General features: G+C 35.5%; 4 protein-coding genes and 1 pseudogene across 4 annotated transcripts; 4 read left to right on the top strand and 1 right to left on the bottom strand.

Moving 5' to 3' along the window:
- The first annotated feature begins 1,027 nt into the window (after nt 1–1,027).
- On the top strand, nt 1,028–3,743 carry LOC143570054 (receptor-like protein 9DC3; annotated as a pseudogene).
- A 770-nt stretch (nt 3,744–4,513) lies between these two features.
- On the top strand, nt 4,514–5,955 carry LOC143570056 (putative ABC1 protein At2g40090). The gene is made up of 6 exons (XM_077055812.1): nt 4,514–4,597; nt 4,677–4,788; nt 5,091–5,182; nt 5,270–5,431; nt 5,512–5,625; nt 5,731–5,955. Exons 1-6 carry the CDS (start codon nt 4,514–4,516, stop codon nt 5,926–5,928), a joined length of 762 nt encoding a protein of 253 aa, XP_076911927.1. The 3' UTR covers nt 5,929–5,955.
- A 544-nt stretch (nt 5,956–6,499) lies between these two features.
- On the top strand, nt 6,500–9,727 carry LOC143570053 (receptor-like protein Cf-9). Its single transcript, XM_077055811.1, has 2 exons — nt 6,500–7,790; nt 8,079–9,727. The coding sequence occupies exons 1-2, from the start codon at nt 6,583–6,585 to the stop codon at nt 9,592–9,594; spliced, it is 2,724 nt and encodes a 907-aa protein (XP_076911926.1). The 5' UTR covers nt 6,500–6,582; the 3' UTR covers nt 9,595–9,727.
- A 556-nt stretch (nt 9,728–10,283) lies between these two features.
- On the top strand, nt 10,284–13,419 carry LOC143570081 (putative ABC1 protein At2g40090). Its single transcript, XM_077055827.1, has 4 exons — nt 10,284–10,413; nt 12,834–12,922; nt 13,003–13,116; nt 13,222–13,419. The coding sequence occupies exons 1-4, from the start codon at nt 10,284–10,286 to the stop codon at nt 13,417–13,419; spliced, it is 531 nt and encodes a 176-aa protein (XP_076911942.1).
- Nucleotides 13,420–14,219: 800 nt separating this feature from the next.
- Nucleotides 14,220–14,972, bottom strand: LOC143570080 (putative F-box protein At3g10430). Its single transcript, XM_077055826.1, has one exon. The coding sequence runs from the start codon at nt 14,970–14,972 to the stop codon at nt 14,220–14,222; it is 753 nt and encodes a 250-aa protein (XP_076911941.1).
- Nucleotides 14,973–15,484: the final 512 nt, after the last annotated feature.

The raw sequence follows: 15,484 nt of genomic DNA, 5'->3' as shown, positions 1-15,484 counted from the left end.
ACAATCCAATCCGTTAGTACAAAATTGGTTTGGTATATCATCAGATCTGGCTCTATCCGGTATGGTTTTCCTTTATAAATCGGTTTCTAAACTAGACCTGGTTTGAGTCCAACATGTTTTAATTCGATTGTAAATAGTCTTCAATCCGGTTCGGTTGAACTTTAATTGTTACCATTAATATTCCATCTTATTTTGATTCTTTATATTGATAATTATTCTTTTTGCAGGTACAACATATGCACATGACAGATACCGCAGCTGCAGATTATGCAACGGTGGAATTGATTGTTAATACTCTGCATTGGATCTTTCCCTCATTTGATTACAGGTTTATATCATTAGCTGTTATTATTTTATGCATGTGTTTGTAAATGGAGATATTTGGCAATAACCATAGTTGTGCTTGGTCTGAATATAGGTTAGAGGCTAATCTTTGACTTTGACCTGCTTCCCAAATTGTTATGATATCCTGCTGCATTATAAACACCAAAAACTGGATGAACAAATGTAAGGTAGTATTATGCATTTAAAAATATATTGTTAATAAAATTACGATGATGGTTATCAGGAACTAGATTTCTTAAATGAGGCCAACAACAGCATAAAATGTATGGATAATTTTCGAAGGTTATCTCCTCATATTGCAGAGTATGTTTATGCACCTGCTGACCATGGAGTTTGTGGAAGGCCCACAAGTCAATGATTTGAAGAGCATTCAAAAACTTGGACTCAACCCTCATGACATTGCAAGGCTAGTAAGTTCTTTCTTTCTAGATAGTAAATTGTCATTATTTCTTTTTTTGCTTTGTATGTTACTGATTTTTGACAATACAGGTGAGTAGAACATTTGCTGAGATGATGTTTAAACATGGATTTGTGCATTGTGACCCACATGCTGCCAACTTGCTAGTTCGCACACTGCCTTCCCACAAAAGTGGCATTTTTGGTATGACATCTAATTGTTAAACAACACTTGTAATCATACATTTTTATGATTACATGTCTTGGTTTAACTACATAAGTGAAGGCTGGCTTGGTTCTGATTGTAAACCAAAAATGATTAACTGGAAACCTAGTACGGACTGTTGTGATTGGAATGGGGTCACTTGTGACCGCTCCACCGGCGATGTTATCGGTCTTGACCTGAGCTGTGGCATGGTGCAAGGTACTATCCACCCTAACACAACTCTTTTTCACCTCCCTCATCTCCAGAGACTCAACCTTGCTTACAATAATTTTACTGATTCTCAGGTTCCACCTCACATAAGCAAGCTTTCTAATAGTCTCACACATCTCAACATGTCTTCTTGTGGGTTTACGGGTCAAGTTCCCACAGACATTTCACACCTTCATAAATTGGTGTCCCTTGATCTCTCTAACATTAGGATTTTTAATGGGGTTGATCTTATTTTAAAACCTCATGTTTTCATCAATCTGCTTCAAAATTCTACTGCTATGGAAGAACTTTCGCTAGCATATCTTAATATCTCTTCAGTTTTACCTAATAATTTGAATATCTCTTCTTCTTTAAAATTGCTAAATCTTGGCCCCACTGGATTGCAAAGAAACCTACCTAACAACATACTCAGTCTTTGGAAGAACTTTACTTGTGGGGAAACAGTTTCACAGGGCATATCCCATCACAGATCACATTTCTTCCTAAATTGGTTTCACTTTATCTCTCCAACAATTGGAATGAGATTGATAATTTGCATATGCAACCTCATATTTTCAGTATTCTCCTTGAAAATTCCACTTTTTTGAGAGATCTCTTGCTTCGTGAAGTTAATATAGGTTTTGTTTTACCCACCTATCTTAATATCTCTTCTTCTCTAAGATCACTTTGGCTTAGATACACCGGCTTACAAGGAAGGTTACCTGATAACATCTTAAGTCTTGAATATCTACTGGAACGCCTTTACTTGTCAAATAACAAAAATCTCTCTGGTCCACTTCCCAATGTTAACACAAGCACTAACTCCCCTCTCACGGTTTTAGTTCTGTCATACACAAGCTTGTCGGGAGAGATACCCAAATCCATAGGTAACCTTAGATCCCTTGAATATCTATATTTATCATATAACAAGCTTTCTGGAACATTACCTTCTTCCTTGTTTACCCTTTCTTCTTTAGAATATATCGTGCTTGATCATAACATATTCCAAGGAAATATGCCACCGAAGTTGTTTTCTCTTCAATCTTTAATGCAATTATCCCTTTCTAACAATCGATTAAGCGGGCAGATTGATGTGCTTGATAATGGCCCCATCCAGCAAACATTTCAACGGCTTACCAACCTCACTTCCCTAGACCTTTCATATAATAATTTTAGAGGTGAATGGGAGTTGGATACATTGTTATCAAGCCTCACAAACCTTCAAGAACTTGTTCTGTCATTTAGTGGTATATCTGTTACCACCAATAATGCTAATCATTATGTCAATCCTAATTTTAGGTCCTTAAGTTTGGCCTCTTGCAGTCTAAAGGTGTTTCCGGCATTCATTCGATCCATGACAGCTCTTCATTACTTAGATCTGTCAAGAAATGATATACATGGGCACATTCCTGATTGGGTAGGGGATATAGGAGGAAATGGGTTGGAACTTTTTGATCTTTCAAATAACTCTCAATAACGGGCACCATTCCAAATGTATACAAGGATTGGGGCCAATTACAAGGGTTTATTTTGAATGGAAATGAGTTAGAAGGAAAGGTGCCAACTTCTTTAAACAAATGTAAACAATTGAGTGTAATTGATTTGGGAAACAACCACTTAAATGACACATTCCCGGGTTGGTTAGGAGATCTTCCCAATTTAGAGGTTCTCGTCCTCAGATCAAACAATTTTCATGGTGGCATTGTACCCTCTTCCTTTGTTAATTTCCCATTTCCAAGTCTGCGAGTTCTTGACTTATCTCATAATGGGTTTGTAGGCAAACTCCCTACACAATACTTTCAAAATTTCAATGCCATGAAGAATGTGGTAATAAAGAACAAAGAACCAGAATATTTATACATAGCTGGCAAGTATTACTCTATCACTTGTGCAGTGAAAGGAGTGGATTAAAATTTCCCACAACTTTTGGTTGAGTACACGATTATTGATCTATCAAACAATAAATTTGAAGGGGAGATTCCAAACATCATTGGTAATCTAAACTCTTTGAAAGCGCTCAACCTGTCCCATAACAGCCTAACGGGCCGAATCCCACAGGCTCTTGGAAATATTTCAGAAATTGAATCGTTAGACTTGTCATGGAATCAACTCACAGGAGAGATCCCACAAAGCCTTGCTGATGTGACCTCTCTTGAGTTCTTAAATCTGTCCCAAAAGCATCTCATGGGCCACATTCCGCAAGGAAGACAGTTCAACACATTTGAAGGGAATTCGTTTGGAGGGAATCCAAAACTCTGTGGGTTTCCATTGCCCAAAAATTGCAGTGAGCGTCTGCACGAACCACAACTTGAAGGTGATGGAGATGAAGATGAGAGTGGATTTGCATGGAAAGTGGTGATGATGGGATACATATGTGGAATCTTACTTGGGTTCGTGTTGGGATATCTAATGCTATCAACTGGAAGACCGAAATGGGTCAATGCAATTGTTGATGAAGCAAACTATGTGATCATGAAGAGGCAAAATAAGAGAAGATGATAAAATTAGTTCATGAATGGTATGTATTTCATATGTTTTTCTATTCTCCAAAACTGTTCAGAACTCGTAACTTTGTTTTCTTTCATTTTTTTTTAAATATGATGCAGGTAAAGAAGTTTAGGATGCATCTGGACCCTTTTGAATCAGGCAGTTGTAGGGAACTTTCTGATCAAATTATGCTATATTTTAAGTATTTGTTTTAATTTTGTATTACAATGTCTATATTTGAGTATTTGTTTAAATTTTGTATTACAATGTCTATATTTGAACATCATAAACACGCTACTGCTACTGAAGCTAAGAGTCAAGGATGTCGGCTAAATAACTATAGATGTAGGCTAAGTTTTGACGTCCTTGACACGTGTGGAATTTTTATAAGCTGAAAGTGGGTTCCGTTTACTTTTCACAAAATTCTGTGCCCATAAAGCGGCGGCTAAGGCTTAGCCGGCTTCCCTGGCGTGTCACTTGTTTATTAAAATCTATATTCTAAGTTTTGAAGTTTTGCGTAAGAATCTTGTTTACCATTACATAAAAATAGGTACAAAAGGATAAGTACTTACCAATCAAAGGAACCTACTGTTTCGATTCATTCACCCCCTTTTCTATTTCTTACTTTGTGTTTCATAGTTTATAAAACTTGAAATTGTTATGATATCCTGCTACATTATAAACACCAAAAACTGGATGAACAAATGTAAGGTGGCATTATGTATTTAAAAATATATTGTTAATAAAATTACGATGATGGTTTTCAGGAACTAGATTTCTTAAATGAGGCCAACAACAGCATAAAATGTATGGATAATTTTCGAAGGTTATCTCCTCATATTGCAGAGTATGTTTATGCACCTGCTGACCATGGAGTTTGTGGAAGGCCCACAAGTCAATGATTTGAAGAGCATTCAAAAACTTGGACTCAACCCTCATGACATTGCAAGGCTAGTAAGTTCTTTCTTTCTAGATAGTAAATTGTCATTATTTCTTTTTTTGCTTCGTATGTTACTGATTTTTGACAATACAGGTGAGTAGAACATTTGCTGAGATGATGTTTAAACATGGATTTGTGCATTGTGACCCACATGCTGCCAACTTGCTAGTTCGCACACTGCCTTCCCACAAAAGTGGCATTTTTGGTATGACATCTAATTGTTAAACAACACTTGTAATCATACATTTTTTTACTATGTTTTTTAATGTAAAAGCTTTCTATTTTTATCAAATTTCTCATACAACGTAGCTTTGATCTAATTTGATAAGAGACCTGGATGATTTTAAATATTAAAAATATAAGAAATGATAACGTTTACAAAATCTGCTCCTTATGGGAGTCGACCATCTTTCATAGTCGCACTTTCATTTGTTCTTTTTTTTTTGATGTTTTCCGTTTTTTATAAATTTTATTTGATGTTTTTATTGTTTGTATGTATATGAAGAGGAAGAAGAAAGCCACAATTGGTACTGCTGGACCACGGTCTGTACAAAAAACTTGACGTTTCCACTAGGACCAACTATGCTGCCCTCTGGAAGGTGTTTTTCTTGAATCTTAATAATCACCTTTTATCTTCTTACCATGTTTACGTGATCAACAAGCTTATCATGTGAATGTTTTTGCAGGATGATGCGAAAGGAATCAAGGAAAATTGCATGAAATTGGGTGCCGGAGAGGATCTTTATGCATTATTTGCAGGGATTCTTACAATGAGGCCTTGGAATCGGGTCATTGACCCTGCAGTTGACCATCTTGCCATACAAGGCAATGATCACTCAGAACGTCAGGTGAACTGACTCACCCTTCATAACTAACAATTGAATCATTTGGGCCTTTTCATTTTGACTGTTGATGTCTTGTTTTGCAGATGTATGCTTCTCAGTGTTTCCCGCAAATCACAGTGCTTTTGCATAAACTACCTCGAGTTATCATGCTGATGTTAAAGACCAATGATTGCTTGCGTTCTGTAAATAACGCTTTTGTATCTTCTTTTTTACCAAATTTATAAATGTCTTTTGAACATGTATAATAATAATTATAATTTGAAAGTGTGTGGAAGTGAGGTTTGTATATTGTTTATCGACAGATACAAAGACCATCTGTGGAGTCTTTCATAATCATTGGAAGAGTTTCTTCAGAGGCATTGATTGAGGAAAAGTTGTCACATGCGAGTTCGCTCTTTACCTACCTATTTGTCTGCTTTGAGCAGATTTCATTAGAGGCCCGCTTTTTCATAATGCAGGTTGCCTTGTGGATGCTGCAATTCCGTACAGCTTTTAGTTAGTTTTGAATAATCATTAGCATTTATATCGGAGACAGAAATCATTTACGTTTGTATTCTTTGGGGATGAATCCCTTGTTACTAACAACCATGCTAGTTTGAGGAAATCAATAAATTAGCCAACTTTATTGGCACCAATCTATATATTTTCAGTTCATTGGACAGAGTATGTGTTTTGAGACGTTAGATGAAATTTCACTTTTTTGTTTATTATATTTTTTTATCTCCACATTTTATATCTCCATATGGAATATGATAATGTAAGTTGTGGTCTATGTTCACTATTTGAGACAATTGTAACGCGTTTGCCTTATGTTTGATTTATGAAGCAATAATGCGTCTATGATATTTGTCATCCTGAAACCAATTTGCTTAATTTCATTACAAGATATTTGTAAGTATACTTCCAAAACCCTAAAAGACATGACCAAATCAAAGTCTTGTAAACCAAAAGACACGTTATTGAACAATCTGCATTAGGCCAGTATTTGGGTGAGAAGTTTTATTATGGGCCACAAACAATTAGAAGTTGATATTTTGCATAATAAGACATGAAAGTAGAAGTTTGAGACCACAAACAAATAGCCATAATGTGTTTATATAGATTGTACCAAAGTATGAATATGTATAGCTACTAGAAACACACCAACAACAAAAATGAGTAATTCAATGCTGCTCTTCTTTTTCCTTTCGTTTATTATTTTTATCTCTCCCAGTTCATCCTCTTCATCTTCTATGAACACCACTCATAGATGTTCAGTTAAACAAGCCCATGCTTTGATTCTGTTCAAACAAAACCTTTCCTCAATCAATGATACCCTGTATGAGTGTGAAGATTGGCTTGGTTCGGGTTATATTCCAAAAATTATAAAGTGGAACACAAGTACGGACTGTTGTGATTGGAATGGGGTAACTTGTGACCGCTCCACCGGTGATGTTATCGGTCTTGACCTGAGTTGTGGCATGGTGCAAGGTACTATCCACCCTAACACGACTCTTTTTCACCTTCCTCGTCTCCAGAGACTCAACCTTGCTTTCAATAATTTTACTGATTCTCAGGTTCCACCTCACATAAGCAAGCTTTCTAATAGTCTCACACATCTCAACATGTCTTATTGTGGGTTTACGGGTCAAGTTCCCGCAGACATTTCACACCTTCATAAATTGGTGTCCCTTGATCTCTCTAACAATGGGATTTTTAAAAGGGTTGATCTTATTTTAAAACCTCATGTTTTCATCAATCTGCTTCAAAATTCTACTGCTATGAAAGAACTTTCGCTTGAAGATGTTACAATCTCTTCAGTTTTACCTAATAATCTGAATATCTCTTCTTCTTTAAAATTGCTAAATCTGGGCTCCACTGGATTGCAAGGAAACCTACCTATCAACATATTCAGTCTTCAGTCTTTGGAAAAACTTGACCTGTCAGGAAACAGTTTCACAGGGCATATTCCTTCACAGATCACACTTCTTCCTAAATTGGTTTCACTTGATCTCTTTAACAATGGGAATGAGATTGATAATTTGCATATGCAACCTCATATTTTCAGTATTTTCCTTGAAAATTCCACTTTTTTGAGAGACCTTGGGCTTGGTGAAGTTAATATAGGTTTTGTTTTACCCACCTATCTTAATATCTCTTCTTCTCTAAGATCACTTGTTCTTATCTCCACCGGCTTACAAGGAAGGTTACCTGATAACATCTTAAGTCTGGAATATCTGGAAAGACTTTACTTGTTAGATGACAAAAATCTCTCTGGTCCACTTCCCAATGTTAACACAAGCACTATCATCCCTCTCACGGTTTTGGATCTGTCATACACAAGCCTATCAGGAGAGATACCCACTTCAATTGGCAATCTCAAATCTTTAACTTACTTGCGTCTGTCATCCACAAGCTTATCAGGAGAGATACCCATCTCAATTGGCAATCTCAAATCTTTAACTTTCTTGGATATGTTATCCACAAGCTTATCAGGAGAGATACCCATCTCAATTGGCCATCTCACATCTTTAACTTACTTGTATCTTTCACGAACAAGCTTATCAGGAGAGATACCCATCTCAATTGGCAATCTCACATCTTTAACTTACTTGTATCTTTCACGAACAAGCTTATCAGGAGAGATACCCATCTCAATTGGCCATCTCACATCTTTAATTGACTTGAGACTCTCAGATTGTGGTTTGAATGGGTCCCTTCCCAAATCCATAGGTAACCTTAGATCCCTTGAATATCTAGATTTATCATATAACAAGCTTTCTGGAACATTACCTTCTTCATTGTTTACCCTTTCTTCTTTAAGACTATTATACCTTTCTAACAATCGATTAAGCGGGCAGATTGATAATGGCCCCATCCAGCAAACATTTCAACGGCTTACCAACCTCACTTCCCTAGACCTTTCATATAATAATTTTACAGGTGAATGGGAGTTGGATACATTGTTATCAAGCCTCACAAACCTTCAAGCACTCATTTTGGCCTCTTGCAGTCTAAAGGTGTTTCCAGCATCCATTCGATCCATGACAACTCTTAGATACTTAGATCTGTCAAGAAATTATATACATGGGCACATTCCTGATTGGGTAGGGGAGATAGGAGGGAATCGGTTGGTACTTTTGGATCTTTCAAATAACTCGATAGCTGGCACCATTCCAAATGTATACAAGGATTGGGGCCAATTACAAGGGTTTATTTTGAATGGAAATGAGTTAGAAGGAAAGGTGCCAACTTCTTTAAACAAATGTCACAATTTGAGAATAATTGATTTGGGAAACAACCACTTAAATGACACATTCCCGGGTTGGTTAGGAGATCTTCCCAATTTACAGGTTCTCGTCCTCAGATCAAACAATTTTCATGGTGGCATTGTACCCTCTTCCTTTGTTAATTTCCCATTTCCAAGTCTGCGAGTTCTTGACTTATCTCATAATGGGTTTGTAGGCAAACTCCCTACACAATACTTTCAAAATTTCAATGCCATGAAGAATGTGGTAATAAAGAACAAAGAACCAGAATATTTATACATAGGTGGCAAGTATTACTCTATCACTTGTGCGTTGAAAGGAGTGGATCAAAATTTCCCACGACTTTTGGTTGAGTACACGATTGTCGATCTATCAAACAATAAATTTGAAGGGGAGATTCCAAACATCATTGGTAATCTAAACTCTTTGAAAGCACTCAACCTGTCCCATAACAGCCTAACGGGCCGAATCCCACAGGCTCTTGGAAATATTTCAGAAATTGAATCCTTAGACCTGTCTTGGAACAAACTCACAGGAGAGATCCCACAAAGCCTTGTTGATGTGACCTCTCTGGAGTTCTTAAATCTGTCCCAAAACCATCTCATGGGTCACATTCCGCAAGGAAATCAGTTCAACACATTTGAAGGGAATTCGTTTGGAGGGAATCCAAAACTCTGTGGGTTTCCATTGCCCAAAAATTGCAGTGAGCGTCTGCACGAACCACAACTTGAAGGTGATGGAGATGAAGATGAGAGTGGATTTGCATGGAAAGTGGTGATGATGGGATACATATGTGGAATCTTACTTGGGTTCGTGTTGGGATATCTAATGCTATCAACCGGAAGACCGAAATGGGTCAATGCAATTGTTGATGAAGCAAACTATGTGATCATGAAGAGGCAAAATAAGAGAAGATGATAAAATTAGTTCATGAATGGTATGTATTTCATATGTTTTTCTATTCTCCAAAACTGTTCAGAACTCGTAACTTTGTTTTCTTTCATTTTTTTTTAAATATGATGCAGGTAAAGAAGTTTAGGGTGCATCTGGACCCTTTTGAATCAGGCAGTTGTAGGGAACTTTCTGATCAAATTATGCTATATTTTAAGTATTTGTTTTAATTTTGTATTACAATGTCTATATTTGAGTATTTGTTTAAATTTTGTATTACAATGTTTACATTTTGAGTATTTGTTTTAGTTTTGCATTACAATGTCTCAAAATTACGTTTGATAGTCGAAAATCTCTTTTATAATAGTAATTGGTTTAACTTTTCATTGCTGTTATTCAGACATTTAACATGAAATTAGCAGATTTTCATGTGCATGTTTTTGTATTTTCAAACAAAAGTGGTTCAGCGCAATTGCTTGTGCAGAATATATATATTTTTCTTAGTATGCACAACAAACAGATACACAAACCAACAGTTTACTCCTTATGCCCAAACTAGACCCATCCCAGTAGCCGAACAACGGTCAACACCAAGAAGATAATCAGCATGGTTCTATATTGGCCCGTTGTCACCCCCGTTGAGTAGTATCGTCTCACAATTGCCCGATTGCCACTAGCAAGAATATGAACAGTCATGATAATGGCTGCATTAACCGATGTCCCAAGATATGGAAAGAAGATTTGCTAGAACATTGAGGCTCGTGACCAGGCAGTTTGTAGCAGTCATGATAATGGCTGCATTAACCGGTGTCCCAAGCTTTTTATGGACCACAGCTCGAATGGGCGGTAACATGTGAGATCACGCGATGTGAGTGAAGTATCTAGATTCAGCTATGATGAAAGCTTTCCCTTTAACGCGTCTAACCCGTCTAATATATTAGCCCTGTTCATCACATAATTTCATAAATAAAAATGATTGTTTTTATTTCGTTAACTTGGGCAAGTATCGGCTTTACATGTAGGTTAAACGATTTTTTTAAACTTCATTTTCATATTTTTTATAGTTCATCTTTACAATGACTGAAACTTTTTCATGATTTAAAATATTCCATCGTCACGTGGTTTTAATCCGCGTTTCAACGTTTGACATCTCACCTTTAAAATATTTTTTGGCTTACTAATTTATGTTTACGAATTTGTGTTGGTACCGCTGATATTAACAGAATTTGTGTTGGTTTGCAGCTGTCACATGCCTGGTTTTTTGGTTCTATATATGATAATTGGTTGTATTTTGACATTGACGGGTTTATTTCTTTTGTTTACTTTCGATGTCGTAACTTGATATATACTGACTTCACGTCGACTTGCAGTGAGTTTATGATTTAACATTTTTACGTATGTTTTTTTTTCCGATTTAACGGTCCCGTCGAGAAGCGCGGGGTCCTAAATCCCACTTCCAAATAAATGGAGACTGGAAATGTATGAATCAAAATAGTGTGTTGGTTGTGAAATCTAAGGAAAAATATCATTTGTTAGTCAAAACGAAATTTTGATTAAAAGTTAAAAATGATCTAATTATAATAAATAAGCATTCCTCCTCCTTTTCTTTTTTCTTCTTCTTCTTTCTTTCTTTCTTTTTTTCATTTTGAACTTTTAGTGTTTCCAATCAATCCATCATTTCACCATGATTAAAACCCGTCATCAAAGAAAGACCGAGCCATGACACAATAAGATGCCAAATTTGACTTGCCACTAAACTTGTGGCAAAAGCGAGATCATTAGTCTCATCAATCTTGTTACAAACATCCTTTTGAGAAAACTTATCTACTAACGGACCCCCCAATATCCATCCATCTTTTTTCAAATATAGTTTCTTGATTGTTCCCGACCATTTATTTTTACGATGACACCCAATTCATTCTATCTAATAAAAGATTTACACAAAAATGACCAAAGATTTGAACTCAGGTTGTCAGTTCCTGACTAACAAACATCTTCTTATAGTGTTTTGATATATGCAGATTTAACAATTAGAAGGTCAATAACTGTTTTATAACTTTTTTGGTCTAGTGGTTTTATGTTTCTACTTACAAATATCTTTGCAATTATAAGAGAAATGTGAAATTTTATTGTAGAAAACAAAAGATGGGTAATGACCGAATATAACTAATAATGTTAATTAAGATTTTTGAGTAATTTTATTAGGTACATTTGTAAATTCACCTAACCCCGTTGAGAAACTAATGCAATTTTTCCAATAAAATGAATATTAAATTTATTATAATATAAATAACAGTTTATTGGTGCTTAGTTTCATGACATTTAAAATTAAGTAATCTATTATAATGGATTGATATATAAAAAAATAAAATATTAAAGTATTATAAGTCTATAATATAATTTTTTAATAATTTTTAACAAATAAAAAAACGTGAACAAAAAGAAAAGTATCATAGGCTAGTAGAAATAATAAAAAATAATTTATAAGAATAAACCAAGCATCACTCCTAATGACGGAAACAGTTACCCCAAGTGGTACGCTATAAACAAGTTTACAAAAAAAAATTTAGAAATTTTAGGGCTTGGGAGTTGAAAGGCTGAAAGTATCATAACGTGTTTTCACATTTATAAATGGGTTAAGATCTTCCCACATCACTAGAGATCCTCACACATCATTTTTTTCCTATAAGGCTCGTATATGATTATATGGTCGTATAGCACCTGAATCGTGCCAGTTTTTGTCGGATGTCGTCAGTCGTATAACACCTCGTATAGCCCTATATGGCTGTATAGACAATTTTTTGGACACAAATTTTTTACGACCATATATTTATGTGATTTATGACTTTAACATCCTATATAGCCATCATTCAGATATATTATCTGACTTGCACCATATTTTTTTTAGCAATTTTAGCCGCTCTCCTTTGTGGTTGTATACCGAGAACCTTCGTTTAAGATTATATAATGTTACACTTTATAATATTCCATACATAATAATCAATCAATGATTAAGTAAACAAGAAAACATTTTGTCAAAACACACTGATAAACATCTGATCCACATATATAAAAATAAAAATGCACCCCGAAATACATTATGTTCTAAACACATGGTGCAATGGACGGTCGTATAGGTTTTATGGTGTGTCATGGAACAATACGAGCAATTAAATGCCTATATGGCTCATGTAGGTCTATACGGTCATATAGGCTGCAAAAAAGTTGTTTTTTTGTCGGAGAGAATCTTTATGCATTATTTGCAGGGATTCTTACAATGAGGCCTTGGAATCTGGTCATTGACCCTGCAGTTGACCATCTTGCCATACAAGGCAATGATCACTCAGAACGTCAGGTGAACTGACTCACCCTTCATAACTAACAATTGAATTATTTGGGCCTTTTCATTTTGACTGTTGATGTCTTGTTTTGCAGATGTATGCTTCTCAGTATTTCCCGCAAATCACAGTGCTTTTGCATAAACTACCTCGAGTTATCCTGCTGATGTTAAAGACCAATGATTGCTTGCGTTCTGTAAATAACGCTTTGGTATCTTCTTTTTTACCAAATTTATAAATGTCTTTTGAACATGTATAATAATAATTATAATTTGAAAGTGTGTGGAAGTGAGGTTTGTATATTGTTTATCGACAGATACAAAGACCATTTGTGGAGTCTTTCATAATCATTGGAAGAGTTTCTTCAGAGGCATTGATTGAGGAAAAGTTGTCACATGCGAGTTCGCTCTTTACCTACCTATTTGTCTGCTTTGAGCAGATTTCATTAGAGGCCCGCTTTTTCATAATGCAGGTTGCCTTGTGGATGCTGCAATTCCGTACAGCTTTTAGTTAGTTTTGAATAATCATTAGCATTTATATCGGAGACAGAAATCATTTACGTTTGTATACTTTGGGATGAATCCCTTGTTACTAACAACCATGCTAGTTTGAGGAAATCAATAAATTAGCCAACTTTTGTGGCACCAATCTATATATTTTCAGTTCATTGGACAGAGTATGTGTTTTGAGACGTTAGATGAAATTTCACTTTTTTGTTTATTATATTTTTTTATCTCCACATTTTATATCTCCATATGGAATATGATAATGTAAGTTGTGGTCTATGTTCACTATTTGAGACAATTGTAACGCGTTTGCCTTATGTTTGATTTATGAAGCAATAATGTGTCTATGATATTTGTCATCCTGAAACCAATTTGCTTAATTTCATTACAAGATATTTGTAAGTATACTTCCAAAACCCTAAAAGACATGACCAAATCAAAGTCTTGTAAACCAAAAGACACGTTATTGAACAATCTGCATTAGGCCAGTATTTGGGTGAGAAGTTTTATTATGGACCACAAACAATTAGAAGTTGATATTTTGCATAATAAGACATGAAAGTAGAAGTTTGAGACCACAAACAAATAGCCATGATGTGTTTATATAGATTGTACCAAAGTATGAATATGTATAGCTACTAGAAACACACCAACAACAAAAATGAGTAATTCAATGCTGCTCATCTTTTTCCTTTCGTTTATTATTTTTATCTCTCCCAGTTCATCCTCTTCATCTTCTATGAACACCACTCATAGATGTTCAGTTAAACAAGCCCATGCTTTGATTCTGTTCAAACAAAACCTTTCCTCAATCAATGATAACATGTCTTGGGTTAACTACATAGGTGAAGGCTGGCTTTGTCAACCAGTACAAACGTCCATGAGCAAATACCCCTCCACCCTTTATCGGATAAGCAGGGTTTTGGGCAACCTCTCGCCAAGAGCTCGATCCCGAAGAATGAACCATGGTGCATGGCACATAAGCCTCTAGGTTTAAGTTAGCGAAAAACACCGTCTTTAAAGTGTTGGTGGAATCGTCAAAACCAAACCCTGATGCCCAGTAGTATGGACTGCGAAAGTCAATTAGTCCAGTCATCTTGGTTGGGATGGGTGGCAAATGACAGCGCTCTTTACTGAGAGGATTGATAAGTGCAAACCGAAAGACGCCCCGATGAATGCCTTCAGAGTCACGGGGGTCTTGCTCATTACACACCAGGATTAGCCCATTACATGAACCAACAAGCAAACAATCGAAGAAGCGACCCATAAAATCCAACTCCAAAACCGGCTTCTTTCGCAGACTAGTAGTACCATGCAAAAAACTGATATTGATGTAACCCCAAACATTAACTGGAGAAAGTTGAAACCCTATTGGTGTGAGTTTTTTGACATAAAGTTGAAAGAATATTGGTGTGGGTTCTTTGACATGAATGGTATGAAGGTAAGGATCGTTGATGTACTTGAACCATGATTTGCATACACACCGAAAACGAGCCAATGATTTTACGGGCAGTCTTGACAATATTCCGAATATTATATCCTCAGGAAACGGATTCGCCATACAAAGGTTGCAGGTAAATAATGAAGGTTAAAGTGGGGCTTACTAATTGTGCGTTTGATGAATGATAGCCGGTGATTGTATATATAGGTGAATGAATCAATTAGGGTTGTTAGTGACATATCATAGCCCAATAACTTATCAAAATTGGCCCATAAGTATATTAATCAATTAGTTATTAACGAATCGAATTTATAGATTTTTGTTTTTTATTTTAAGTAACTAATGAAAATTAATAGATATTATTTTAGTCAAATGGTATAATCAATTTATTATTTAACAATATAATTTAGACCCAGGTTCATTGTTTTTTAGACAATTTTTTATCAGCCCAAAATTTTCAACCTGCAATGGCAACATTAGGAAAACAAAACCAAACGCTTTTCAAAAAACTAAAAACCAAAATTTTAGTTTTGGGTCGGTTTTAGCCCAAACCAAACCATGCACTTAAATTAGAGTATATAATTTCACTATTTTTTTAAAACAAGGGTGTTAAAATTTAACACCTTTTGTTT

This window comes from Bidens hawaiensis, unplaced genomic scaffold (assembly GCF_021521415.1).
Source record: "Bidens hawaiensis isolate Kalapana, Puna unplaced genomic scaffold, B.hawaiensis_p1.1 tig00024820_1, whole genome shotgun sequence".
NCBI lineage: Eukaryota > Viridiplantae > Streptophyta > Magnoliopsida > Asterales > Asteraceae > Bidens > Bidens hawaiensis.
This window is presented reverse-complemented; position numbering and strand designations above follow the sequence as displayed.

What these genes read in the sequence shown, in the direction of transcription:
- LOC143570056 (XM_077055812.1), top strand. Translation starts at nt 4,514, where the DNA reads ATGGAGTTTGTGGAAGGCCCACAAGTCAATGATTTGAAGAGCATTCAA. An exon ending in CCACAAAAGTGGCATTTTTG is followed by an intron (nt 4,789 to 5,090) that starts GTATGACATCTA and finishes GTATATGAAGAG; the next exon opens with GAAGAAGAAAGCCACAATTG. An exon ending in ATGATCACTCAGAACGTCAG is followed by an intron (nt 5,432 to 5,511) that starts GTGAACTGACTC and finishes CTTGTTTTGCAG; the next exon opens with ATGTATGCTTCTCAGTGTTT.
- LOC143570053 (XM_077055811.1), top strand. Translation starts at nt 6,583, where the DNA reads ATGAGTAATTCAATGCTGCTCTTCTTTTTCCTTTCGTTTATTATTTTT. An exon ending in ACTTCAATTGGCAATCTCAA is followed by an intron (nt 7,791 to 8,078) that starts ATCTTTAACTTA and finishes TGGCCATCTCAC; the next exon opens with ATCTTTAATTGACTTGAGAC.
- LOC143570081 (XM_077055827.1), top strand. Translation starts at nt 10,284, where the DNA reads ATGTCCCAAGATATGGAAAGAAGATTTGCTAGAACATTGAGGCTCGTG. An exon ending in ATGATCACTCAGAACGTCAG is followed by an intron (nt 12,923 to 13,002) that starts GTGAACTGACTC and finishes CTTGTTTTGCAG; the next exon opens with ATGTATGCTTCTCAGTATTT. An exon ending in GTTCTGTAAATAACGCTTTG is followed by an intron (nt 13,117 to 13,221) that starts GTATCTTCTTTT and finishes GTTTATCGACAG; the next exon opens with ATACAAAGACCATTTGTGGA.
- LOC143570080 (XM_077055826.1), bottom strand. Translation starts at nt 14,972, where the DNA reads ATGGCGAATCCGTTTCCTGAGGATATAATATTCGGAATATTGTCAAGA.